A 27,252-nucleotide genomic window follows, 5' to 3' on the forward strand; every position below is an offset into this window, starting at 1 on the left:
ATGATCGAGCCACTAGAGGGAGACAGAGAGCCACGCTGTGACGCTAATGGCACTACAGTGCAGACAGCTTGCCATGGCCGATTTACACCGTGGGCCCAGGGACTCCCATGGAGCTCTGCTGATTTACACCCGCTGGGGATCGGGCCCAGGGACTCCCATGGAGCTCTGCTGATTTACACCCGCTGGGGATCGGGCCCAGGGACTCCCATGGAGCTCTGCTGATTTACACCCGCTGGGGATCGGGCCCAGGGACTCCCATGGAGCTCTGCTGATTTACACCCGCTGGGGATCGGGCCCAGGGACTCCCATGGAGCTCTGCTGATTTACACCCGCTGGGGATCGGGCCCAGGGACTCCCATGGAGCTCTGCTGATTGAGCCCCTGTGCAGGTCAGATCAGAATCCACCCTAGAGATGGAGCAGCCCATGAGCGCCCCCAGCCGGTCGCCAGGCCAGGCCGGCTCCTACAGCCCATTGCCCAGGTCCCACTAATGCCCGGTCCCACACACCCAGGGCCACGCACCTTCCTGCTGGTGCTTGTGCTCGGTGGAGTAGGCTTTGCCGATCATGCTCCAGACGGGCCTGAGGCAGCCGAAGAGCCCTTCCAGGAAGCCGCTGCCCGTCTGGCAGTGGAGCCGGACCTGGTCGGCGTGGTACCGAGCATGCCGCACCTCGGGGTTCCCAGCCCCCGCCCCAGCTCCCCCGCCGGCCTCATTCTCGTGCAGCTGCAGGACGCTGTTGGCGAACTGGTCGCGCGTCTCCTCGCTGGGCGTGGGGCTGTGGCCGCCCCCATCGATGGGCACCACGTCACGCAGCACGCACTGCGTGGGCGTCAGATCCTTCTCGGGGGTGCAGTCTGAGGTGTCGGGGTCCAGCTTACGGAGGGAGCTCTCCGTCAGGATGGTGTTGAAGCTGGCGAAGGACGGGGAGGGGGTCCGGGTATCGTGGAGGCAGGCCATGGCGGGCTCTGGGCATCAGCAGCCCCCCACACCCCTTGGGCTGGCGGTCGATGGGCGTCCCCGGCACGGCCTGGGGGAGATGGGGCCTGTGGGGGAAAGGAAAATCCTCGTGAATAGGATCCCACTGGAAATCGTAGCCCCCTTGGGGTCAACCAGGTGTATCCAATGCCCTCCTGCCTGCTCCACTGCTGGGCACCTGCCATGGGCCTGGATTTGCCGGCTATCGCCAAGGGATGGCACCCACCAGGCATTGAACGTGCCAGGCGTGCCCAGGGAGAAGGCACCCACCATGCATTGAACGTGCCACGTACAAGGCACCTCGCCTCCCACTGACTGCACCCATGGGAGAGGCGGAGGCTGTGGTGGGGGGGGGGGGAGACAGCCCAGGTCTGCGATCGCATGGCCAGAATAGGCAGGCAGCTGCTGGCTTCCCCGCTCCTGCCTGGGTCCCTGGCGGTCTCACCCCGGAGCGGCAGCCCGAGCTCTCTCCAAGGTGCTGAAACCGCCGACCTGCCCCTTGGCCGGTCCCTGCCTCTAGCTGGGCAGGTCCCGGCCCCCTCTGGCACCGACAGACCCATTGCGCTGCGGGAGGGGAGGTCACGTTTGAAGAGTCCTGGCAGCGTGGCCTAGTGGCCGGGGCGGCAGGGGGCTTGGCTCAGGGCTGGCAGTGAGGCTGGGCACTAGTGCGCAGGTGTGAGATGCACTCTTGGCGCACTCTCGTGCCGGCACCAGAGGCGCGGGGGGGGTGGGGGGCAGGGAAGCGGGTGCCCCTGGCCCAACTGACTGCAGCCTGCACGTCTCGGGATCGTGCCCCGCAGCTCGCCCTCCGGCACAGCGCCCCCGAGCCGGGGTTGGCACGGCCATTGGCGAGCGTGCGTTCGTGGGAGTACCTGGGTGCGTGTAGCTGTGTGTGCGCCGAGGTGGGTGTAGCCGTGGAGCTCTGTGTGTGTAGTTGTGTGTCAGTGTGTAACTGTGTATGTGCCTAGCTCTGTGTGTAGCTCCGTGTGTTGCATCGCTGTGTGGCAGGGTGTGGCTCTGGGTGTAGCTGTGTGTCTTTGTGTGTGTGTCAGTGTGTCTCTGGGTGTAGCTGTGTGTGTGTAGCTGTGTATTAGTGTGCAGTTATGTGTGTATCTATGTGTATGTAGCTCTCTGTGTGGCTGTGTGTGTGGCTATGTGTCAGGGTGTGTGTGGCTGTGTGTTGGGGTGTAGCTCTGTGTGTGTGTAGCTGTGTGTCAGGGTGTATGTGGCTGTGTGTCGGGGTGTGTGTGGCTGTGTGTTGGGGTGTAGCTCTGTGTGTGTGTAGCTGTGCGTCAGGGGGTAGCTCTGTGTGTGTAGCTGTGTATTAGTGCATAGCTATGTGTGTATCTATGTGTGTGTGTCAGGGTGTGTGTGGCTGTGTGTCGGGGTGTAGCTCTGTGTGTGTAGCTGTGTGTCAGGGTGTATGTGGCTGTGTGTCGGGGTGTAGCTCTGTGTGTGTATGGCTGTGTGTCGGGGTGTAGCTCTGTGTGTGTGTAGCTGTGTGTCAGGGGGTAGCTCTGGGTGTATCTATGTGTGTGTGTCAGGGTGTGTGTGGCTGTGTGTCGGGGTGTAGCTCTGTGTGTGTAGCTGTGTTGGTGTGTGCGCGCCCCCTAGGCCGTGGGGACAGACGCGGCTGCAGTGGGAGTTGGCAGCGCTGTGCCAGGCTCTCTCCCACACAGGTGCCGGAGCTCTGCTCATTTTGCATGCAGCCCAGCAGGCTTCCTGGGAAATCAGGCGGCTCTGCGGGAACCAGGAGCTGGCCCCGTCTCTTGCCACCCGTCTGGCTGCTCCCCTCCCCAGGGTAGCAGGGGAAGCCCTCCCCACTGGCCGCGCCACATCACCTCTTCAGCAGTCACCGGATGGTACCAGCATCGCCCAGGCTGGAGCTGACACCCCCCCCCACCCCCTCCAACCCAGCCATTGACCAGAACAACCCAGCCATTGATCCACCACTGCCCCCTATCCCACAAGGGCTGGCGCAGGTGAAGGCAGCTGCTCAGGACCACCGAGTGCTGGGGAGAGGGATGGATGGATGGATGGATGGTTTCTTTCTTTCTTTATACCGCAAGACACCTGTCTCATCCTGCCATCATTACATTGCGAGCCTTGACCCTGTCTCAGGCAAGTCCAGCTCATTCAGGGACGGCGGGCAGCGCATTAGCCAATGGGTCACCAAAAGCCCGGGTCAAAGGGGATTGACTCCCTTGCTGAGCTTGCCGACATGCTTCTCTCTGCAAATAACATCAAAACTGAAGCTGCTTGGCCCACACCAGCTTAATTCTCCACGTTGGGCTCCGGGGGTAGGTTAGGGGCTTGCTAACCCCCAAGGCCTGCTGGAGAACAGTCTTGGGTTTAAAGCATAGGACCAGGAATCAGCCATCCTGGGTTCAGTTCCTGCTTCCGGGAGGGGGAGACAGAGGTTAGACCCAGAATCTGGGACTCAGGATGCCTGGGTTCTAGTCTCAGTCCTGGAAGGATGGAGCATGTGCCTACAGCTCAGGGCTAGGGGTCAGGATTCCTGAGTCCTATTCCCTCTGCTATATTACAGTGGGGGGGACGGGACTCTCTGTGCCTCAGTTTCCCCATCTGTTATGTGGGGATAATGCTCTGAGCTAATGGGGCTAAATTAATTACTCTTTGCAAAGTGCTATGAGATCCTCAGATGGAAGGTGCTGGCTGAGCATGGTGCTTCCTGGACTTGTCCCACCCCACCAGCTGTGGTTTGGGGGGGATTGCTATAATTTAAAGAGGTTTCAGAGGGCACAGGCCACTTAAAGACATGGTTCCCTGCTATCAGGTGCTTAGTGTCTAAAAATAGACAGATCAGACGATGAGTAATGACAGGGTGAAACCGGGGCAGGGGAGAGGTCTTATACCAGCTTGCGCCACAGGTGATGGAGTCGCAGGGCACATGCTGCTCATACCCCAATCCACCCCAACAGCCTGGCTGCAAACTCCTCCAGCAAAGACACATCAAGACAATCGACTGCACAGCTGAGCAGCGGCAGCTTCCTGACTCCCCAGGGCTACAAGCCAGCAGAGCGGATGCAGCGGGATCCTGCCCCATTCGTGCCCCTCCCAGCAGCTCCCAGGCCTAGCTCGGGATCATCCTGTCTGTGACACCCATCACCCGCGGGGAGGGCCCAGCCGTGACTCTACGGAAGATGCGAGAGTCAGGTTAGAAGCCGGCTCACCTGGCCCTGGGCTCCCTTGGGGCTGACAGGAGGGGACGCTGGCTCGGACCAGCACCTGGGACTCAGAGCACCGTTCCTGACTGCAACAGCCCAAGGAGACCAGGGCCTTCACCCATCTCTGGCCCGGATCCTCCCAGTCTCCCCCTCCATGCCCCAGCTCCCAGGCAATGTGCCAGCCACTCCCTTTACACATCGGGTGAGCCAATGGCTGCCAGCTGGGGTTGTGATTGGCTGGCAAGCCATGTGTATGCAAATGAGGCCAGGCATTGGGCCACCCGGGTGAGACTCCATGTGGGTCCATTCTCCCTGCGGCTGCTGTCTGGCATTTGGGGCAGCACGTGCAACTTAGTGTGAGCAGTACATCGGGGCTTGATGGAGGGCACAGCGACACGCTGTGAACAGGGCTGACAAATGGGGTCTGGAAGAGAACCTGGAGGCCAGAGACCCTGACCAGCTCCTCACCCCCAGCCCCTCGTGCCTTATCACCCCCTTATACGGAGTGGCAGGTCTCCTCTCTCTCCGGGACGCTCAGATGCCAACATGGGGATGGATAGATAGATTATCTCTCTCTCCTCCCCCTTAACCATCATTTCGCTGGACTGTCCATGTGATACCATTTTGCTCTGTCTCCTGCACTCCCTCAAACAGCCCCCTTACCTTCCCCCCTTTCTGTGACTCTAACCCTGCTCACGAAAGCTCATGCTCTAATAAATTGGTTAGTCTCTAAGGTGCCACAAGTACTCCTTTTCTTTTTGCGGATACAGACTAACACGGCTGCTACTCTGAAACCTGTCCAATGTGTCCATCTCTATCTAGTAAGCAGGTGCCCAGTGCGGATTGCAATGGACTGATCCATACTCCCACTCCACCCTGGTGCATGAGTGCTGGCTGAAGCACACCTTCCCCGCCCCCAACCTCGGGGTAACTCTGGCCCATATCTGTCCGCCCTCGCCAGTCTGTAGTGACAGCTGAGCAGGGCCCCCCGCCCAGCAGGACAGGCCGTGCCAGCGGGGAGCAGAGCAGCCCCCCTTAGTGGGTCAGTAGGTCCTGGGCTCAGTCACACACAGGAACCAGCTCGGCATGAAACTCACAGCATGGGCGCCTGGCTGACATGCGGGGGGCCGGCGTCAGGGGGGCAGGGTATGGGAGTTCTGCTGGGCATGTGCGGAGAAAGATATGGACCCATCTGAGCCCATGGTCAGTTTGTCTGTCTGCACCTGTTTGGGTCACTGCAATACCGGGTGAGAGAGGTGATTCAGTGAGGGGACTGCAGACCTTCCACACCCCTCACCCCAATATCCCCTGCATCCTTCACCCAAAACCCACCTCCTGTACCCCCACTCCAACATCCCCTGCACTCCTTACCCCAATGCCAGATCCTCTAGTACCCCTCACCCCAATACTTCTTGTACCCTTACCCCAGTGCCAGACCTTCTGGTACCTCTCAGCACAATACCCAGACCCCTTCTTACCCCTGACCCCAATACCCCTTGCACCCCTCACCCCAAACCCCCTCCTGCACCCCTCACCCCAATACCTCTGAACCCCTCATCCAGTGCTAGACTCTTCCTGGACCCCCACTCCAACACCCCATGCACTTACCCCAATGCCAGACCCTCTGGTACCTCTCACCCCAATAACCAGACCCCTTCTTACCCCTCACCCCAATACCCTCTGCACCCCTCACCCAACCCACCCTGAACCTCTGCACCCAATACCCCAATGCCAGATCTCTTTGATACTCAACATAATATTCATACCCCTTCATACGCCTTACCCCTGTGCTCAACACCCTGCAAGCCCCTCACCAAATGCCAGACTCCTGCACCCCTCAGCCAGTGCCAGATCCTTCCAGCACCACACACCCCAATACCCAGACCCCTTCAAACCCCTCACCACAGTGCCAGGTCCCTTCAGTACCCCTCACCCCAATGCCAGAACACTCCTGTACCCCTCACCCTGATACTCAGTCCCCTTCCCTGCACCCCTCATCCCAACCCCCCTGCACTCTTCACCCCAATGCCAGACTCCTTCATACCCTCACCCCAGTGCCCAGACTCCTGCCTGCCCACCCCCCAAAGCAGCCCCTTTATGAGCGGTGACCTAGGGTTAGCAGAGCCCTTTGCCAGGCCAGGTGGGATCGGTGTCCTCTCAGCACCTCACACATCAAACCAACACGTGCGACTGCCCTGTGCCCTCGCCTGGCACTTCCCAGCCACTGAGCCCAAGTGCCCACGCACGGTCTGCCCATGGGGGTCCCCAGCAAACAGATCAGCCATCCCGGGGTTCCCGCTCCTCTCCCTGGGGAGCTGCTGCAAACTGGAGGGCCCCCCCCCCCAAGCATCGCCCCCCGGCCCCTCCTGCCGCCTCCCTCCCCTCCCCTCCCCCGCCAGGATCCCAGGGTGGATGGAAACGACTCGCTCCACTCACCTGTCACCAGCCGCGGAGGGAGCAGCGAGCCAGCCCCGGGGCGCCCCTTCCCTCCTCCCCGGGCCCCGCCGCCCGATCCCGCCCTCGCCAGCTGGGTGCCGCGGTGCCGTCCCGGCGCCCTCACGTGGCACCTTGCCTTGGCTTTGTTTATTTCCTTCCCAACGTGTCCCTAGCGCTGGGATTTCTCCTTGGGGCTACTCTAAAGCGCTGCTCCTCTCTCCCTCCCTACACTAGCTACCAGCCCCTGCCTGCCTGCCTGCCTATCTACCCATCCCTTTGCCTGCCTATCTATCTAATCTATCTACCCCACGCACCCCCTCGATCTATCAATCTATCCCATGCACCCCCTATCTATCAATCTATCCCCATACACCCCCCCTCTATCTATCTATCTATCCCCATACACCCCCCTCTATCTATCTATCTATCTATCTATCTATCTATCTATCTATCTATCTATCTATCTATCTATCTATCCCCATACACCCCCCCTATCTATCTATCTATCCCCATACACCCCCCCTCTATCTATCTATCTATCCCCATACACCCCCCCTCTATCTATCTATCTATCTATCTATCCCCATACACCCCCCCTCTATCTATCTATCTATCTATCTATCCCCATACACCCCCCTCTATCTATCTATCTATCTATCCCCATACACCCCCCTCTATCTATCTATCTATCTATCTATCCCCATACACCCCCCCTCTATCTATCTATCTATCTATCTATCTATCTATCTATCTATCTATCTATCTATCTATCCCCATACACCCCCCTCTATCTATCTATCTATCTATCCCCATACACCCCCCCTCTATCTATCTATCTATCTATCTATCTATCTATCTATCTATCTATCTATCTATCTATCTATCTATCTATCTATCCCCATACACCCCCCTCTATCTATCTATCTATCTATCTATCTATCTATCTATCTATCCCCATACACCCCCCTCTATCTATCTATCTATCCCCATACACCCCCCCTCTATCTATCTATCTATCCCCATACACCCCCCCTCTATCTATCTATCTATCCCCATACACCCCCCCTCTATCTATCTATCCCCATACACCCCCCCTCTATCTATCTATCTATCTATCTATCTATCTATCTATCTATCTATCTATCTATCTATCCCCATACACCCCCCCTCTATCTATCTATCCCCATACACCCCCCCTCTATCTATCTATCCCCATACACCCCCCTCTATCTAATCTATCGATCTATCTATCCCCATACACCCCCCCTTCCCCAGGCACATCTCCCTGTCTCCCCTGTCTGGAGCTGTGGACTCTGAGTACCCGACGCTCTGGGTAGCTCCCAGCCGGTCTCGCTCCCCAGCAGAAGTGGGGCCAACAGAAGCTATTACCTCACCCACCTTGGCTGTGTGTCTGTCTATCCGGCCGTCCCCATGCACCTCTCCCTCTCCCTGGCACGCTGCCCCTTTCTCTCCCTCCCCTCCATGTGCTGCTGGCAGATCCCCCGCTCTGCTTCTGCGCCGGGCCCGGCGCCGCCCCCACAGCCCCTGCCCCCCCCCCCCCCCCAGCTTTTTTTTTTCTTTTTTGCCAATGAAGCAACCTCTCCCCAGCCCCGCCCCCGCAGGGGATCCAGCCAATGGGCTGCGCCGCCGCCCGCCTCTGCCGCAGGTAGCCCCCGGTGCTGATGTCATCCCTGGGAAGGCAGGAGCCAAGGTGAGTGGGGCCCTGAGCTCATCCCTGGGCCGGGGGATCCGCCCCTCCCGGCGCGGCGGGGGGGACTCCTTGCTCTTAGGTGAGTTTAACCCTTTGGGTGCCGGGAGATGGGGAAATACCGGCGCCCCCCCCAGGCCCCAGCCATGGCCTCTCGCTTGGTGCCCCTGGAGACTGGCACCCTCTGCATCCACAGGGCACCGGGCAGCACACGCTCTCTGCCCTGTGCCTCCCCCTGGAGTCACAGGACCCCCCTCCTCTCCATAGCCCCTGCCCTCTGGGAGCTGGGCTGAGGCTGGCCAAACAGGCATGCAGGGAGAGGGGAGGATCATGGGGGGGGGAAGGGTCCAGTTTGCCCATCCTGCGCCAACACGACGCAGGGGCTAGGGCTCCAAGCAGATGGCAACAAGAGCGGTGCCGGGCACATGGAAGTGAAACATGTAAGGAGCCCTGCAAAAGCCCAGGCCCCTCTGGGGTCCTAGGCCAAGACATTCAACACCCTGGCGCCCCATAAACCAAGTACCCAGACACCCTCCCTTTACCCCTCTCCCAGTGCCCAGATCTCCTCCCTGTACCCCGCACCCAGTACCCAGACCACTCCCAGTACCTCTCCCTCACAGTGCTCACTTCACCTCCTGTGCCCCATGTACATGCCAATCCTTAGGAGATCATCAGAGCCCTCTTGAGCCAGAGGAGCAGGAGAACCAGCCCATTGTGAGTTTTGTGTATATCTAGATTCACCCAGGGCCTCGTGGCTATAATGTTTACAGCCCACCTGGCTAGTGGCATTACAAGTCCCTCAGGCATAGAACAAAACTTGGCAAGCAAGTCTGGAAGATCTGTGTCTCTTATAAAGAGATAATTATCCCAGGAAAATGGGGATGGACTCGGGGAGCCACCCCGGGGGAGTGGATGTGGGGTGAGGGCTAGCCCGAGGGACCTGTGTGCTAGTAGCCCATCTCTCTATAATGACAGTCCACCTCTTTATGATAGTGTTTTTCATGGTTAGAACAGGAGACTGGGCAGCAGGACTCCTGGGTTCTGTTCGCAGTTCTTCCAGGGGATATCATGCTTAGAGTAGGGCATTAGGAATCAGAACTCCTGGGCTATGTTCTTGGCTGTGACACTAACTTGCTGCATCTTCCTGGACAAGTCATGTCGCCCTCTGTGCCTCAGTTTACCCATCTTTACCTTGGTATAAATTATTGTTTCTATTCCAGTCACGTCCAGCTGAGATGGGGGCCCTGCTGTGCTGACCATCAAAAGGGACAAAGGGTGGCAGGTAAAACAGAGGCCCAGAGAGGAAAAGTGACTTGCCCCAGGTCACCCAGAAGGCTGGTGACAGAGCCAGGAATAGAAGCTGGGTCTCCTGAGCCCCAGACTGCTGCTCTAACCACTAAGCCACATCATAACCTATCGGTACCTCTTCTGGGCTGTTTCTTCCTCATTTTCTTCTTATGCCACAAACAAACACAACCCGTAAAAGGGATGTCAGTTAGGTAAGAGCGACGTTCCCCCAGTCAAGCCCTAAACAGCAAGGGAATGCTAAGTTATGGGACACCTCTTAGCAGATCCCAGACACGCTTGATGCGACCGACAGAGCATGCATCTTCGCAAGGAACCCCCTTCTGCCTCCAAGGTGAGACACACATGCAGAATGCAACACCTGCATCAAGCACAAGTGAGAGCACAAGTTCAGTGCTCTCATGGCTGCATGCTGGACTAGGACTCAGGACACCTGGGTTCTATTCCTGGCTCTGCTGGGTGACCTTGGGCAAGTGCCCCCCTGTGTGCCTCAGTTTCCCTTGGTGCCCTTTGTCTCTTTTGATTGCCAGCTGTTTGGGGCAGAGACTTTCTCACCATGTGGATGTGCAGTCCCTCACCTAATATGGTTCTGATCTCCATTGGGGCCTCAAGATGCTACCTCTATATACAATAAAAGCAACCTCAGCAAGTGTTCTGGATTGATGCACTGGCACAGCTTGATCTGCAGCTTGGCATGTCCTTATGGGGGAAGTGTGAGGTTGTCATGAAAGGTTTAACTCAAACTAATACCTGATTTTGTTGAAAATCTTCCCCAAATTCAGCTGGCGCCCGCAGATAATGTGCTGTGAGACTGGGGAAGGGACACTGGGTGCTTGAGACAAAACCATGGTCTTGGCTTTATTCTCCTCTCTGCCACTGACCTGCTGAGTGATGCTGGGGGAGTCACATTGCAGCTCAGCACCTCAGTTTCCCCATCTGGAACATGGGGATAATAATCCTTATCTATATTACAGAGGGTTGTGAGGTTTAAACTGATTTATGGGAGGCAGCAGAGCCCAGTGGTTTGGGCACTGGACTGGGTCTCAAGAATCCTGGATTCTATGCCCACTTCACCACTCTGTGCCTTGGTTTCCCCTCTCACTTTTTAGACTGTGAGATCCATGGGGCAGGGGCTGCTGTTCCCTTGCTGTCTGTGCAGCATCCAGCACAATGAGACCTCGATCCTGGTTACAGCCTTTTAGGAGCTACGATAATGTCAATAACCTGGGATGGGAAGGTGAAAAAAGCCTAAGGAAGTTAGAGGTTTAAATGCTATTGAAATTCAACAGGAGTTGGGTGCCTGGCTCCCTTGGAAAATCCCATCCTGGATTCTTAGCAGCTCCAGCCTCATTCCATTCCATGCCACCCACCTCCAGCCATTTCCAATGCCAACTGGGGACCCACTGCGTGGTGCCAACACGAATAGAAGCATAGGGATGGAGGCGGCAGGGAAGCTTATTGTGGCACGGTGCCCACTTGGTGCATTTAGAGCATGCCAGCCTCCAGGGTTGGTAACAAGGTCACTGAAGAAAAACAAAAAAGAAGAAAGAAACAAATGTGTCAATTTCTTGCAAACATGCCCAGTGGGAAAGAATGAAAGATAGGGGGATGCCCCTGGGGAAACACCTGCTCAAGGAGCAGAACAGGTCTGTGAAGGGAAGGTTCTAGCAGGGACTACTAGATTGTACTTTGAGATCTAGGAATTAAAAGTGAGGCGCTCTGTGTCTCTCGTTCCCAATACAGAGCTGTAGCTAGCAACCCATCTCCACACACATCTATCTGTCCCAATACAGAGCTATATCTAGCTATCCATCCCCGCACATATCTAGCTATCCCGATACAGAGCTATATTTATCTATCCATCTGCACACAGATCCATCCCAATACAGAGCTATATCTAGCTATCCATCACCATACAGATCTATCTATCCCGATACAGAGCTATATCTAGCTATCCGTCTCCACACAGATCTACCTGTCCCGATCCAGAGCTTTACACACTACAAAGCTATAGAGAGCTATCTGTCCATCCCCACACAGAGCTCTATGTCTAGTGTGTCCCAGTGGACAGAGTCCTGGAGAATGACTCAGGAGACCTGGATTCTGTTCCCAGCTCTACTACTGGCCTTGGGCAAGTCACTTCTCTCTGCATCTCAGTTTCCCCAGCTGTCAAATGGGGATAATGATACTGACTTCCTTTGTAAAATGCTGTGAGATCTCTTGATCAAATGTGCTAGACAGGAGCGAGGGATTATTAGTGTTCTGTGCTGCTGCCCGTCACCATGGCATCTGGTACCTCGTCCATGAAACAGATTGGTGATAGCAATGTCCCTAGTGGGCTTCCTGTTATCTCTGTCTCTGCTCCCTTTTTGGGTCATGCACCGCTCTGCTCAGGGTAAGATTTGGGTTGGGCTGGGCGATTCTTGGTGCGGGGTCAGTGGGGCATGGGTGCTATGCTCTGGCAGACAGTCTCTGTGAAAGAGTTGGGCAGCATTTGTTGCTCAGACTCTGGGTTGGTTTAATCCAGGGGTTCGCAAACATCATTGCACCGCAACCCCCTTCTGACAACAAAAATGACTACACAACCCCCAGAGGGGGGACAAAGCCTGAGCCTGCCCAAGCCCGCTGCCCCACGCGGGGTGGGGGGGTCAAAGCCACAGGGCTTCTGCCCCAGGCAGGGGGCCTGTAACCTGAGCCCCGCCACCCAGGGCTGAAGCCCTCGGGCTTTGGCTTTGGCCCTGGGCTTCAGTTTTGGCCCTGGACAGTGGAGCTCGGGCTTTGGCTTCAGCCCTGGGCCCCAGCAAGTCTAAGCCAGTCCTGGTGACCCCATTAAAAAGGGGTTGCGAGTGTGACCCACTTTAGGGTCCTGACCCACAGTTTGAGAACCACTGGTCTAAACTCCTCTGGAGGCTTGTTCCACTGCCTGATCCCACCCACAGCCTCACTGGAAGAGCCAGGATCAATGCCAACTCCACCTGCTGCCTGAGATAAACTGAAATGAACTTTAACCCTAGAGAAAGGGTTCGGGACGACAGCCCTCGAGACTGTCACCCCCTGTTTAACCCCATTGCTGGGGCAATCTTCACCCTGCTCCCTCCTGGCCTGGAAAACACACTCCCACTGTCCTATGAGCCCTGAGTGTCTGTAGCTTCTCTGACACACACACAGCTATCTACAGACGCTGGCAGATGGCGAGTGAAGACTAGGATTATGGAGCCCGCTAAGCGGGGAGGGCTGTGGAGGGATTTCAAGGCAGGAAGGTCAGAGTGAGACTGGCTCTGGCCTTTCCTGTAATGCTGCCCCCCGAGATGTGGAGAAGGGCTCTACCGATGAAACTGGAAGCTGAGCTCCTAGGAGGGAATGCTGCACTTTCTTGCTGAGGGTGGGGAAATCCTTCCTGACGCAGAGAGCTGGCCCGGCGTTTAAGGGACTTAGGAGAGCTGGTTTCAATTCCCTGCTCTGCCACAGAATCCCACTGGGGGCAAGTCACTTAATCATGCAGTGCCTCAGTTTCCCCACTTGTAAACAGGGGATGATAATCCTTCCCTCATCCCTCATCATATTTTGACTGTGAGCTCTTGGTGGCAAGAATTGTCCTGTACAGCGCCCTGGCACAGCGGTGCCCAGATTTCATGTGGGGGCCCTACATGCTATTGTAATACAAATGCAGCGTTGCCACCTCTTGTGACTTGATTGCAAGTCTTGTGACACTAGGTTTTTTTCTTAAAGTCCCAGCTGCTGGAGTGACGTGATGACTGAAGATACACTTAATCCTGCCTCAGCACGTGGGGATGGATTGGTGACCTCTTGAGGTCCCTTCCAGCCCTACAGTTCTATTAGTCTATGGCAAGAGAGTCTCAGCTGTCATTTCAAAGAAAAAGTAAGTTTCTGGCCCTTGTGGAAACTGGGAAATATGACCCCTAATGGCTCAGAAGGCATAGAAAAAACACCTGAAATGTATCATTTTAAAAAATCTCACGATTTCCGGGGCGTGACGTGGGATAGTTAAATGGGGTTGCCCATACAGTAATAAGGCATTGTCAGAGGGGTAACAAAGAGTGACCTACAGGGGCTGGGTTTTATAAAGGGCTGCATAAATTAATGACCAAAGATGATAGCTGAAGCTGTACAAACAAAGATGATGATGATACAAGGGTTAGCAACCACCATGCTCCAGGGAACGAACTGATCACAGCAGGGGTCAGGAAGGAATCCAAAGGCCATATGCTGCCATATGAGAGACTAGGTTCATTTGGCTTAAGGAGAGTTTTCTTTTCCATCTTACTTTGCATCTTAAGTATCTAGCATCGGCCACTGTTGGAAGCAAGACAGTGGATTTGATAGACAAACGGTCTGATGGCAAATCTTCTGAGCCAAAGCATTAATATTAAAAGGGACATGGTTATGATATTATGCTTGGTCACCTTCCCTTTCTGTTTCTAGGTACATGCTCAGGCTCCTCATTTTGCAGGTCCTTGTTGCCGTGTGGGTTACACAAGCACAGGTTGCATGCGTGTTTTACAAGGGTGAGTTGCCACATGGGTCACCAGTGCAACGGGGGAGCCAGTTTCAGTCTCCTTTTCTTCTCCCTCACCCATTTTCTCCGAAAAGTAACAAATCACTGGGGCCGGATGATGCTCTTGTTTCTTGAGGAACATAGGCACTGTCCAATCCACCTAATCCAGTCTCTGGTCTTCTTCAGTGGACAAGACTAGATGTGTCACAGGATGAAAGAAACTCAATAGTGGCCAGTGATGGAACGGCTTTCTTCCCAAGCCCTCTCAGAAGCTGGTTCATGCCCTGGAGAATGAGGATTTATAGACCTTCTCATACATATTTTGATCCCATCTAATGTAACTGCAAACTCCATTGATCTAACGGAGTTATGCCAGTTTTGCACTCATGCAGCTGAGATCAGAATCTGGAGCCTCGGGTGTTTTTACCACCTAAATTCTGGGCCTAAGCTGGCTGTGGCCCTGGCATGCTTCCCAAGGAGCGGAGAGTCAATAACCAGGACCTCACGCCTGAGGCAGGGTGCTGGGTCCAGCTCCTCACAATAAAGGGATCTCTGCAGAGCTCTGGGGCCATGCCCTACCCAGAGCCAGCACTGGCTGGAAATTTTCCATCAAAACTGGTAGGGGTTTTTCGAGGGAAAACCAGGTTTTTGAGTAATCACAATTTTTCACAAAAAGCATCTTTCTTCCTTCTGAAAAATTCCATTTTTTTGTTTCAAAAAATGGAATAGCCCACACTGGAAATATTTCGATTCTGCAGTGTCACCGCAGTGCCTCATGGGAGTCGTAGTGTGGGTGCTCCCATTCTCCTCCATGGGCCACATTCCCCAGCTGAGCTTCATCTCCCATGATGCACAGCCTTCCCTCAGCAAGAGGAGAGACCATGGTGCATCATGGGAGATGTAGTCCAACGAGGGAAACTGGCATACAGAGGAGAATGGAGGCATGAAACATCCAAAATACAACATCCATGAGGCACTGCAGCCTTGTGTCTACCATAATACACAGACTCCTCCCCTCTTGCTGAGTGAGCCTGGTGCATCATGGGAGATGTAGTCCAGCCTGCAAGTCTCTCCAATAGGGGAGAACAGGGGCATAAGGCACCTGAATTACAATTCCCATGAGGTCCCGTGGTGCCTTTCTGAATTAAAATATTTCCAATGTTGATTTTTTTGCCAAAATCTCAAAATTTTCCACAGCCATACTTGCTGTGTCCCTTCCTCTCGCCTCACTTGGTCAGACTCTAGGAGCTACACAACGTTCTGCCTGCTTACTGTTTGGCTGGGATACCCCCAGTGAAACCCCAGGGGGCTGTCGGCTGTGGTGAGGGTGATTCAGAAGAGGATGTTCTTCTTGTGCGGTGAGTGCTGCACCTTGTGTGGTGCTTGGCTGCTGGAAGAGTCAAATTTTGGAAGAGGTAAAGCCAGGATGGCCAACACTCTGCGGTTATTAATGATCCCCTGGTGCATCTGTAATAGCATCCACCATCCTGTGTCTATGCCCAGCACTCCCGCTGCTCTTTGCTTCCTGGCCTCAGCACCTGAGGGTCTGGCTGTCGTTACAGACTCTCCTGACACTTGGTCCTTCTGCGGCAAGAGAGAGACCCTGGAGCACATCTGTGTAGAGCATGCCGGGCAGCAGCCCCTCTTCCGCCTCCTCCAGGACTTCCGACTGAGATTCTGGCTGCACTTTCCCCTCATTTGCATCTTCTCGCACACCCTATCCATGGCCCCGTGGAGCCGCAAGACCTGCTTGTCAGCCTCCTCCTGACACTGGCCAAGATGGCCCTCCACCAGACGAGGCAGAACAAGCACTACAGGAGGGCGCTCTTTGACTTTGGGGCCTGTTTCCATTTCCTTGTTGCACTACGTCTCTGGGCAGAGTTCCTCTGGGCTGCAACCACTGACTCCTTGAACTCCCTTAAGGCACTGTCTGCGGTTCTCTGCTTGGCATCCCCCTCTGGATTCCCTAGTTTTGGCCCCGCAGCCCTCACTCCCGTCCCTGTTTTTTCACTTCCTGTCCCACATGATCATTTGCCTACAGGGCTCAGTGGCTCCGCCCCCTCAATAAGGAAGCCCCACCCCAGAGCTGGCTGCATTTCGGCTGTGGGTGCAATGATTTTCACGTGTGGCTAGGGTGCCCTCAACCACACTGCCCAGCCGCCAATGGCATCACATGGTCAGCAAGGTAAAAAAACAACCACCAGGCGACTTGCATGAACGCACACAGGCACGCCGAGCGGTCTGCACCTCCCACCAGATATATGCTCGCCAACAGGCCGATGCTTCCCATCACATGCACAGGATGTCACACTCAGCACCCCCGTGCTGACGCTGACAACCCAAATACAAATGCAACCCGTTCACAATGACTCGGATCCTGGGCTAAACTCCTGCTGCATCTCTCAAGCCAACCCTCCAACTTGTATCATTACAGCGGGACTGTGGGTCTGAACCCCCGCCCCCAGAACGGGGGGCAAAGCCGGACCCAGGGATGCCTTGGCAATTCAGGCATCTGTCAGCGTGGGCTGAACCAGAACTTCACAGATGGATCCAAAACCCTTTTTTTAGGTGGGGGGGGGCAGTGCAGTTCGGATCCGATCTGTATCCAGACTTGCCAACGGGCTTCCATCGCTTGCCCAGAACCGGAATCTGGTTCAGAGAGCAGGAGCCAGCTCCAGAATCCATCCCCTAGCTAAGGATGGGTTGAAATGTGTGTGGGGGGGAGGCTTGTTCCCTGGCAACCTGCCTCCCCAGGGGAGTGAGCGTCAGGAAACACGATCCTCTCCGCCCAACCAGAGCCCTGAGTTCAAAGGGCATTTCCGAGAGCCCGCCTGGGAGATGACTTCATCCCTTAGTGAAGGGGCTTTATTTTCCCACTGGTGGGGTGGATGGGGGGAAGGAGCCGTGGGGGAGGGGGTTGTTGGGGGGGTTGTCTCTTAAACCACCGGATATAATTTTCTCATTCATACACTGAGGCCTGTGCGCCCCCAGGAGATAGTGTGTGGTGGGGGTGTGTGTGTGTGGAATCTGGCTCTCAGCAGAGTCGCTCAGTGATGCAATCATCAGATTGTCGGTCTTTCCTGCCCAAACCGTTTCCTTAATGAGCCAAATGTGGTCATTTCCCCTGTGCTGCCCTCCCCTCCCCCGGCATACACACACGTCCCGGGATCGGTGACCTCAGTCGGCATCGAAGGACTTAGCATCGGAAGATGCTTGAAGCACAGTAATGCCAGCTTCTATTACAGCGGTGCCCTGCCACTGCAAGCTGGGACTCCGGAGCTGTGAGCTTCTGTTACAGCAGTGCCCTGCCACTGCCAGCTGGGACTCCGGAGCTGTGAGCTTCTGTTACAGCAGTGCCCTGCCACTGCCAGCTGGGACTCCGGAGCTGTGAGCTTCTGTTACAGCAGTGCCCTTCCACTGCCAGCTGGGACTCCGGAGCTGTGAGCTTCTATTACAATGGTGCCCTGCCACTGCCAGCTGGGACTCTGGAGTTGTGACCTTCTGTTACAGCAGTGCCCTGCCACTGCCAGCTGGGACTCCGGAGCTGTGAGCTTCTGTTACAGCAGTGCCCTGCCACTGCCAGCTGCGATTCTGGAGCTGTGAGCTTCTGGCCAACAGTGCCCCACCACTGACAGCTGGGACTCTGGCTGTGAGCTTCTGGCCTACCACTGCCCACCAGGACCCTAGGACCATTCACACTGAGACTGTTTCATGGCTGCTTTGTGTCAGGTTATTTACACCAGTGCAACGTGAGTGAAAAACCTTCCCCATTCTGCTCAGGTGGCATTTCACACCTGCTCTGCACTGGTGTAAATGGCTGCATGGGGTGCTGGGCAGCTGTGAATCAGGCTCCTCATGCCAAGTACGTGCGGCAGAGAGAACTCCCATCCATGTAAGCAGCTAGCCCTGATCAGTCCCCCTCCCTCTCTAGCTCATGCCTCTGCCCCAGGAGGAAACCCTAGAGAAAGGCTGAGTGGGACCCCCAGCCCTGTGAAGAGGAGGGGACCAGATGCCAAAGGCCACCAGCAAGATAAACATCACTCCAGCCTCGAGCAAACTCCATTTCCTCCAGGGGTTACTGGCTCCGCAGTTGAATCCTGGTTTTTGTCAGGGAGCTCAAAGCACTCCTAATCCCCCTGGGAGGTAGGGCAGTTGTACAAGTCTCATTGGACAAAGGGGGAAACTGAGGCAGAGTGAGGCTAAGTGACTTACCCAAGGTTACAGAGGCAGTCTGTGGCAAAACAGGGATTGAAACCCAGGTGTCCCAAGGAACCAGTGAGTGCCCTCACCATTGGGCCATCCTTCCTAGCCAGTCCCTGAAATCTCTGTCTGTCTGTCTGTTCATCCATCCGTCCACCCACATACACGGCTAGCTAGTGAGAGTGTCAAGCTTGGCATGTCCACAGCCTGCATTAGCCCTAGGGACCGAGCAGTGTCCTTGTCTGTGATTGCTGCTCTGCTGTCCCCTCTGCCGGGACGCTGATGCTACTACCATGCTTTCACTGAACGAAGCCACCTGGCATAACTCCCTTTTCCCCCAATGTGCATGTTAATATACATGTGCAAACACCCCCCCCATGCATCTACACACCTGCGTACCTGCACATCGCTGGTGTCCTGCATGTGTCACCAGAGGTGTGAACATGTGTAACCCTGGCTCGACATACAAAGGTGCTGGTGTCAGCATACTTTAAAGTGTGTGTACACGCACTGATAGATGTGTGTGCTCGCATGTCAACAGATTACTGTGAACACGTGTTAGCATGTGGCCATGTGCACACATATAGGTGTGAACATGTCAACATACATAGAAATATATGGCCAAACATGCATCAACGTAGGTGTGAACATATGTCAACATACACGGACATATATGGGCACACACGTATCGACATATAAGTGACGTGTGTGCACAGCAACATACATCAACATGTATGCACATGTATCAGCACACGGGTGTACACACGGGTTAACACAAGTAGGTGCATATGTGTCTGTCTTTATCGGGGGTGGGCAGCACGGCCTAGTGGATAGACTTCATTGGGGCTCTGCCATCGGCATCCACTCTCCATTATAATTATTTTGCTCCCTCCTAATTACTTCTATGGCAGCAGTGCTGAGCTGGGCCCCCCAACCCTCACCCCCCTGTGCCAGGCTCTGCACAGACACAGAGTGAGAGACAGCCCTTGCTTGAAAGCGCTCCATCTGTACAGAGGGCAGGAGGGGAAACTGAGGCACAGAGCAGGGCAGTGATTTGCCCACGGTCAAGCAGCATACAGCACCCAGGCTCCCCGTCCGGCGCTTGGGCCACTAGCCCATGTTGCCCCATCCCTGGCAGCCACAGGGACTCCACCCCCCCCTTAACACAGCCCCAATCTCTGCAGTGTTGGGGGGGGGGCAAAGCCCGAACGTCCACCTTGCTCTTGACCCTCCCCCTTTCCCTGCTCTGCGGACCCCCCCACTGCCCCAGGCTCTGAGGCCCGGCCCGGCCCGATCCCCCGGGGTCTGCTACGGCGCAGCGCGGCCAGGGGGACGGAGGCGGAATCCGCAGCCCTAAATCCCAGGCCGGGCCGAGCCCCATGCCGCCGCTTCCTGAACATCACGTGACTACCGAATACGGGGGGGGGGGGGCGCTGCGGCATTGCTATGGCAACGGATCCCAGCGCTCGGAGCATGAAGTCAGCACTAATATTATCGCTGACACCATGGAGGCGGGGGGGGGGGGGAGAAGGGGAGTCACGTGGGGCAGCGGAGGGTGGGGAGCCGGCAGGAGTGAGGTGGGGGGGGGCTCGCGGGGTGAGGAGTTAACCACGTGGGGCCCAGCAGCTCCTTGATACTGACCTCGAGGCCGTTTCCCCATGATCCCCCCAACTGCCCCCCAACTGCCCCCTGGGCTCCCTCCTCCGCTGCCCAACTGCCCCATGATCCCCCCAACTGCCCCTGGGCTCCCTCCACTGCCTAACTGCCCCATGATCCCCCCAACTGCCCCCCAACTGCCCCCTGGGCTCCCTCCTCCGCCGCCCAACTGCCCCATGATCCCCCCAACTGCCCCTGGGCTCCCTCCACTGCCTAACTGCCCCATGATCCCCCCAACTGCCCCCCAACTGCCCCCTGGGCTCCCTCCTCCGCCGCCCAACTGCCCCATGATCCCCCAACTGCCCCCCAACTGCCCCCTGGGCTCCCTCCTCCGCCGCCCAACTTCCCCATGATCCCCCCAACTGCCCCCCAACTGCCCCCTGGGCTCCCTCCTCCGCCGCCCAACTTCCCCATGATCCCCCCAACTGCCCCTGGGCTCCCTCCACTGCCTAACTGCCCCATGATCCCCCCAACTGCCCCCGGGGCTCCCTCCACTGCCCAACTGCCCCATGATCCCCCCAACTGCCCCCCAACTGCCCCCTGGGCTCCCTCCTCCGCCGCCCAACTGCCCCATGATCCCCCCAACTGCCCCCTGGGCTCCCTCCACTGCCCAACTGCCCCATGATCCCCCCAACTGCCCCCCAACTGCCCCCTGGGCTCCCTCCTCCGCCGCCCAACTGCCCCATGATCCCCCCAACTGCCCCTGGGCTCCCTCCACTGCCCAACTGCCCCATGATCCCCCCAACTGCCCCCCAACTGCCCCCGGGGCTCCCTCCACTGCCCAACTGCCCCATGATCCCCCCAACTGCCCCCCAACTGCCCCCTGGGCTCCCTCCTCCGCCGCCCAACTGCCCCATGATCCCCCCAACTGCCCCCTGGGCTCCCTCCACTGCCCAACTGCCCCATGATCCCCCCAACTGCCCCCTGGGCTCCCTCCTCCGCCGCCCAACTGCCCCATGATCCCCCCAACTGCCCCTGGGCTCCCTCCACTGCCCAACTGCCCCATGATCCCCCCAACTGCCCCCCAACTGCCCCCGGGGCTCCCTCTGCTGCCCAACTGCCCCATGATCCCCGCAACTGCCCCTGGGGCTCTCCCACACTAGCAGCTCCCCGCATCCTATACCCCAACCCCCACGGCTTGGCATGGACGGAGGTCATCATCTCCGAGCTGATTAGCGGCTCCACGTTAATTCCTTACGGTGCATTAGGAGAGGGAGCAGAAAAGTGGCCGCTAAACAGATTAGGGGTTGGGAGGGGGGCACCTGAGGATCCTCCCCGCTCCCTCCCCTCCCCCTGACATACCAGGGTAGCCAGGGGCTCTCCCTACAGCGCCCCCTGCTGGGAGAGGTCAGGACTGGAGTAGCCGGGAGCTCCCCCCACTGCCAGTGCTGCTGCCCCACTCTCCACAGCGCCCCCTGTTGGGAGTGGATGGGGCTGGAGTAGCCAGGAGCTCCCCCCACAGCCAGCACTCCTGCCCCACTCTCCACAGCGCCCCCGGCTGGAGAGGTCAGGACTGGAGTAGCCGGGCGCTCCCCCCACTGCCAGTGCTGCTGCCCCAGTCCCCACAGCGCCCCCTGGTGGGAGTGGCTGGGCCTAGATGAGCCAGGAGCTGCCCCTACAGCCAGAGCTCCCGCCCTGCTCCCTACAGTGCCCCCTGGTGGGAGAGGCTGGGGCTGGAGTAGCCAGGAGCTCCCCCAAGAGCCAGCGCTCCTGCCCTGGCCCCTGCTGGGACTGCAGTAAACTAACCAACCATCTCGCTGCTGTGGGGTGGTTCGGGGGGGCAGGAGGGGAGAGCATCCACACCCCAGGGCCTGAGCAGCGCCAGGATAGTCCAAGCAACTCAAAGAGGGAGGATCAAGCACACTAATCCCTAACCCTGTAATATACGAGATCACCGGGGGGGGGGGGGAGGGGGATGGGAAGGGGTTGGGCAGGGTCTTGCTGGGTCAGGTTCTGTTTTGCTTGCCAGCAGCAAGATGACTTGGAGCCAATGGGAGGCTGTGTGTGTGTACTGTGTATACACATGCACGCACACATGTCCACACACAGGCTGACTCACTGTATCTAGGGCCTGGCCGGACCAATGGAATGGGGCCTGGCTTGTTGTAAGTTTCTTAGGAAGGATGTAGGGTGGGGGATCGATCTAAGTGGATCAGCACCACCGAGGCTCCCGCCTCGGGAGTAACAGCTGGGGGCTGGAAGGCGGTGGCAGGACTTGCTTCCCCCTCTCCCCAGTCTGGAGTTGGCTCTGCCCCAGAAGAGTCTGTCCTGCCGGAGCCTCTGGGTTTTTATTTTTCGATAGGTTCAAGGTTGCTGCAAGGGGCAAATTCAGAGCAGAGAGAGCGACTATGAGCACTTACCCTCCTCCCTAACCTCCCCCAATCTCAGAGCACTTTCGGGGCACCTCACATGGGGAAACCGAGGCATGGAGAAATTAAAGAGACTTGCTCCAGGTGATTCAGTTGGAGAAAAACCCAGGTCAGGAGTCTGGACTCCCTGTGGCCCCACCCCACCACAATCACTGCACTACACTCCTCTCTCAGTGCTGGGGTAGAGCCCAAGGGTCCTGGCCCCCTAACCCCTGCTCTGACTGATAAATACCCCCCCACACATATTTCCAGAGCAGGGAACAGAAGCCAGGAGTCCCCAGACCCACCTGCTGTAACCACTAGACCCCCACTCCCCTCCCAGAGCTGGAGACAGAACCCAGGAGTCCTGGCTTTCAGTCTGCACTAGACCAGGTTTCCCTCCTAGAGCTAAAAACAGAACCCAGGCGTCCAGGCCCCCATGCTCTGAAGCACAGGGGACCACCCCTTCCTGCAATCAGGGCCAGATGCAGTGTGAGAAGACTTTGGGAAGAAGCACGCAGTATTATGAAGCTCATGGGGAGGGGAAAAGGTGCATCTTGGGGCAGTGGGGACTGTGCGGAAGAGTCCATGTGAGGGGACTGGGGGTTGGGGTCGGGGAGAGGACCCTGGGGTGGGATGGGGGGAGGGCTGAGTCTTTGGCAGAGTCCATTTCCTGTGCTGACTGCGATGGAAGGAGCATGAGCCACTGCCCTCCCAGCCATCCTGAACCTCAGTCCCCTTCGAGAGACGGCTCAGAACCAGAACCCGACCCACCCTGCTCTCACCACCCGCATCCCTGGAAGGTTCCAATACCTGGAACCCGGATCCAAACCAGCCCTGTTTGGAAACCTCCAGCTGCCCCAGGACAAGTCCTTCCTGCCTTTTTGGGAGGCTCTGCAACTCCATAAGCCACTGTGGCCCTCCATCTCGGTGCCCACCTTCTGCAGCTTGTAGCTGGGCTATTGGTGACTCATTTATGTCTTTGAATGAGTTAATTAGGTTATTCATTTTGGAGTCTGGGAAGCGGCGGGTTCTACTCCCCTCAACCAAAACCGGCCTCAAGGTTTGATTCGGAGCTGGATCCTGGACTGGGGCGGGGGAGTGTGCTCTGAATCGCTTTGGATATAGCCCGAGGCGGCAGCAATCAAGATCTGGGCCCAAGAAGCAGGCAACGGTGCCCAGCATTTAGAAGTGGCCAGGGGTGACACCCGGGAGCTGCATGAGGCCTCTCATGCCGCTGGCACCAAAGGCAAAACCCAGCGGCACCGACACATTAACAGCAACCCCCCGGTTACTTGAGACCAACGGGAAACGTGGGAATCCGCACAGGCTCCGGGACGCTTATGTCAAGGGCAGTGGAGATTGCAAAGCGAAGGGTTTCAAATGACAGAGGCAGACCCTTCCCAGGGATGCACCACGGCGCAGGGAGTCACCCACTGCCCCGGAACAGCACAGCCCCGGGAGCGGAACAGGAACAAGGAGAACAGCATGTTGAATTACTGGAGAGGCTGCCAGATCACCCCCACCCCACTCCCATCCACAGCCTGGCGGCCTCTATGTTCTTATCCTGTGCCCATCGCCATGGTATCACAGCCCCGAACACGACAGAAAGCGGCTGCATCCCACACCAGAGGTTGGTGAAGCCAGCCCTGTATACACAGCTGCCATGCCCCACCCCAGAGGTGGCTGCATTAGATTGTAAACTCATTGGGGCAGCAATTTTTTGTTGGGAGTTTGTGCAGCACCAAGCACGACGGGGTCCTGGTGCCTGACTGGGGCTCCTGGGTGCTACAGGCATACAAATAAACTCACAAAAGAAGAAACATGCCTATATAGCTAGATGGTAAATGGGGCAAGGCACCAATGGTCCATACAAGAGCCAGGCCAGGTACCAAAGCAGCAGAAGGTTGTCCCAGCAGTAGCTCAGAAAGTTGGTGATTTGGCCCTCCCAGATCCTGTTTGCTCCCTTGCCACCGCATGGAAACTTCTCCCCCACCATGAATCCCCATGTGGCAGCAGCTCCAGCTGCCTTCTAGGTTGATAGGGTCCAGGCCAATTGGGGAGGGCAGGGGATTGCCCCCTCCCATGGGAGCAGAACCTGCGCTATAGGGTGTGGGCATGGCTGGGTGGGGGGGCGGCCGGACACTGCTGCAGCCCTGGATTCACAAGGGGGTGAGTTAGGTGTTCTATTCCCGTCCCCAACAGACTGAGAGCTGCATTCAACGGGTGGACTGGTCCAGGACTGGGCTAGGAGTGAGCTCGGTGTGTGTGTGTTTGCGGGAGCCCAGGGGGTTGGAATAGCGAGGGGTCCGGGGTTAGGACTGAAGGGCACTGGCAGAGCTGTGGCGGATGGGGGGAGCTCACGGCTGGACCAGCAGTGGGTTGCGAGTTAGGAAGGAGGGGCAGGGCAGAGCTGGGCGTGGAGGGAGCCCAGGGCTGGGATGGCAGAGGGGCTGCGGGTCGGGATTGAGGGACATCAGCCAAACTGGGGGGGGGGAGCCCAGGACCAGAACAGCAGGGGGCTGCGGGTCGGGATTAAGGCTGGGATCCCCGGTCAGCTGACTGCCAGCCTGGCTCTAACCCCTCTTGCCTCGAGTGGCCGCTCCGCTCCCCAAGAAGCCAGCGCTGCGGCTCCGAGAGCCGCCTCCCCCGACGTATCCGCGTGGCCGTCCGCACCCCCGGGGACCCCTGTCGCCGAGCAGCCTCTGCTCCGCTTCCCATCCCCTCCATTGTTCCGCCTTCAGCCTCAGCGCCCGGCTTCGCCCCACCGACGGGCCACCTGCGTCCCAGCTAGCGGCACCTCCGCTTTGCCTCGCAACAGCTCCCCGCAAATCTGCCCCGACAACCCAGCCGCCGTGCCAATCAGCGCCGCGCGGGGGCCTCACGTGCGGGGGGAGGGGGAGAGGCTGCGGCGGCACGGGCCCCTCTCCGCGGGCTGCGGGCGGGGAGCCAGACATGCCGTCACCTTGTTAAATGGAGCAAAAGGATCCTGGAGTCAATTTGAATTTTTCATCAGTAACATGTTATAAAATATTAACGGGAGCTGAGATATGGTGCGAAACAAACCAGGGAAGGAGGGCAGGTCATCTCCGGGGAAGCTGGGGTGATGTCTGACAACAGGGATTGAACCGGGGGCTCTCCCCAGCTCAAAGCACAAGCTGCTCCAGCTTGAGCCAAAGTCTACAGCAGGGGCTGTTCCTGACCCACTGTAGCCAGGCCAGCCATGGGGCTGTGGAATGTACACTGTGGGGTCCTCCCGGGATTGGGAGCAGGATCCTAGGGAGAAGGTAACTGACCTGGTGGGGCAGCAGGCCCGGAAAGGGGTGGGGGGAGCCAGGACATCATGGGGGGAAAAGAGAGGGAGCAGCTAGCCGCCGGTCCATCTTGGGGGAGCCCCCAGCTGGCTCCAAGCCAGTGTAGCCACTCCCCGCACCTGGGTGGGGGATGCTGCACCTTGGCCGTACTCAGCTTGGATGGAGCCACCCCCCCAAATGCCTTCCAGCGCTGGGCTAGTGAAAGGGGCAATTCATTCACGCCTCCTCCCCCGGCCCCACCCAGCCCTGGGCAAACACCCCTGTGTGCTGGGGGCTGTTTACTCCATGGCCTCGTCTGTCAGTACTCACCCTTGGCACAGATCAGCTCCTCAACCAGACACCATTTCACACCTTCTCCAGTGGGGGAAGCTCACGGATATGGCCCGCAGCTAGCCCTGACCTCTCCTGGGGGCGCCCCCCAGCACAGCCAAGCATGTCCTCTTTGGTTGTGTCTACACTACACTACAGAGTCAGCCCAGGCTCTCACCCAAGGGGTTGCCCCTAACCCAGCTACCATCCACACACAAAACCCTCCAACCCCACTTTGGTGGTGCCTTAAACCAGGACAGCTGGGGGTAGGGGCTTGAGCCTGGGTTCTGCTTCTCCCTGGGGTTGGTAACCCACCCTGCTTGCAGTGTGGGTGCAAATTACAGCCTACTCCTCTGAGCCTTCCTGTTCCTGCTCAGCAAAAGGAGCTCACCCAACCCCCCTCAGCCTCGGCACCAGATTACTTTGCACATGCTCCAGAGGCTATGAAGCCCCGAGTCTTGATTGGACCCCCCACCCCAATGTCCCCACCAGCTCCATGGTTAGAGTCAAGCGGCACATCCACGAGCTTGCAAGGGATCAAACACTGGGACAGCTCAGCTCCTTGCTGCTGGGTGCAGGGCTCCTCTTCCCTAGCAAAATGAGTCACAGCAAATCCTAGTGCAGACATGGCAAGCTCAGCTGGGGCAAAAGCGGGGGCCCACCTGCCTCGTGAAGTTGGCGCTACCTTGTTCCCTGCTTCCAGGATTTTACAGCTTTCTGCCACGCTCTACCTGGTTGTTCTTGAGGAACGAAACAGCTGCTGAAACTATGCAGCCTCTGGCCTGATCAGTGTCTGGAGGGGGGGGCTGTTGGCGACTCAGACGAGCTCTCAGAACCAGCAGGGCAGATGTTTTATATGGCACGTTGTAGAGAAGAGCTAGCCGAACGATTTGATCTCTGGGACAAACCTGACAGACTTAAGGAGTGACAGACTTAAGGAGTTCAACCTACCCAGGTCACAGTCTCTGGGGCGGGGGGAGCTCTTTGCTAAAGCGAGAGCCAATGGCTGGGAGCTGCCGCTGGAAAGGTGTGAACTGGAAATAAACCAGCACAATTTAACAGAGAAAGAGGGTGCGGACTGGCCCCCCCGGAGGGGCTCGCCATGGGAACGGTAAACCCAGCCACCAGGGGAGACTGTGCCTGAGACCAGGCATCTCCCTAACCAGTATGCTCAAGATCACGTGTTTCTGCCCTTGGTAGTGTCACTAGGGTGACCAGATGTCCCGATTTTATAGGGACAGTCCCAATTTCTGGATCTTTTTCTTATATAGGCTCCTATTACCCCCCCCAATCCCAT

The 27,252-nt window shown here is 57.3% G+C and overlaps 1 protein-coding gene across 4 annotated transcripts in view; it reads right to left on the minus strand.

Annotated features, from left to right (window-relative positions):
* Window positions 1–27,252, minus strand: part of MAP3K12 (mitogen-activated protein kinase kinase kinase 12) — a 93,597-nt gene that overhangs the window by 18,825 nt on the left and 47,520 nt on the right. For 2 of the 4 annotated variants that reach the window (XM_073318560.2, XM_073318556.2), the window contains exon 2: window positions 522–1,043. In XM_073318560.2, coding sequence (XP_073174661.2) covers window positions 522–957 — 436 coding nt within the window. In that variant the 5' untranslated portion in view covers window positions 958–1,043. Of the gene's footprint in view, window positions 1–521; window positions 1,044–6,599; window positions 6,928–7,997; window positions 8,079–27,252 lie in introns of those variants that run through there. The other 2 variants (XM_073318557.2, XM_073318558.2) reach the window with 2 other exon arrangements.

This window comes from Lepidochelys kempii, chromosome 20 (genome assembly GCF_965140285.1).
Source record: "Lepidochelys kempii isolate rLepKem1 chromosome 20, rLepKem1.hap1, whole genome shotgun sequence".
NCBI classification, from domain to species: Eukaryota; Metazoa; Chordata; order Testudines; family Cheloniidae; genus Lepidochelys; species Lepidochelys kempii.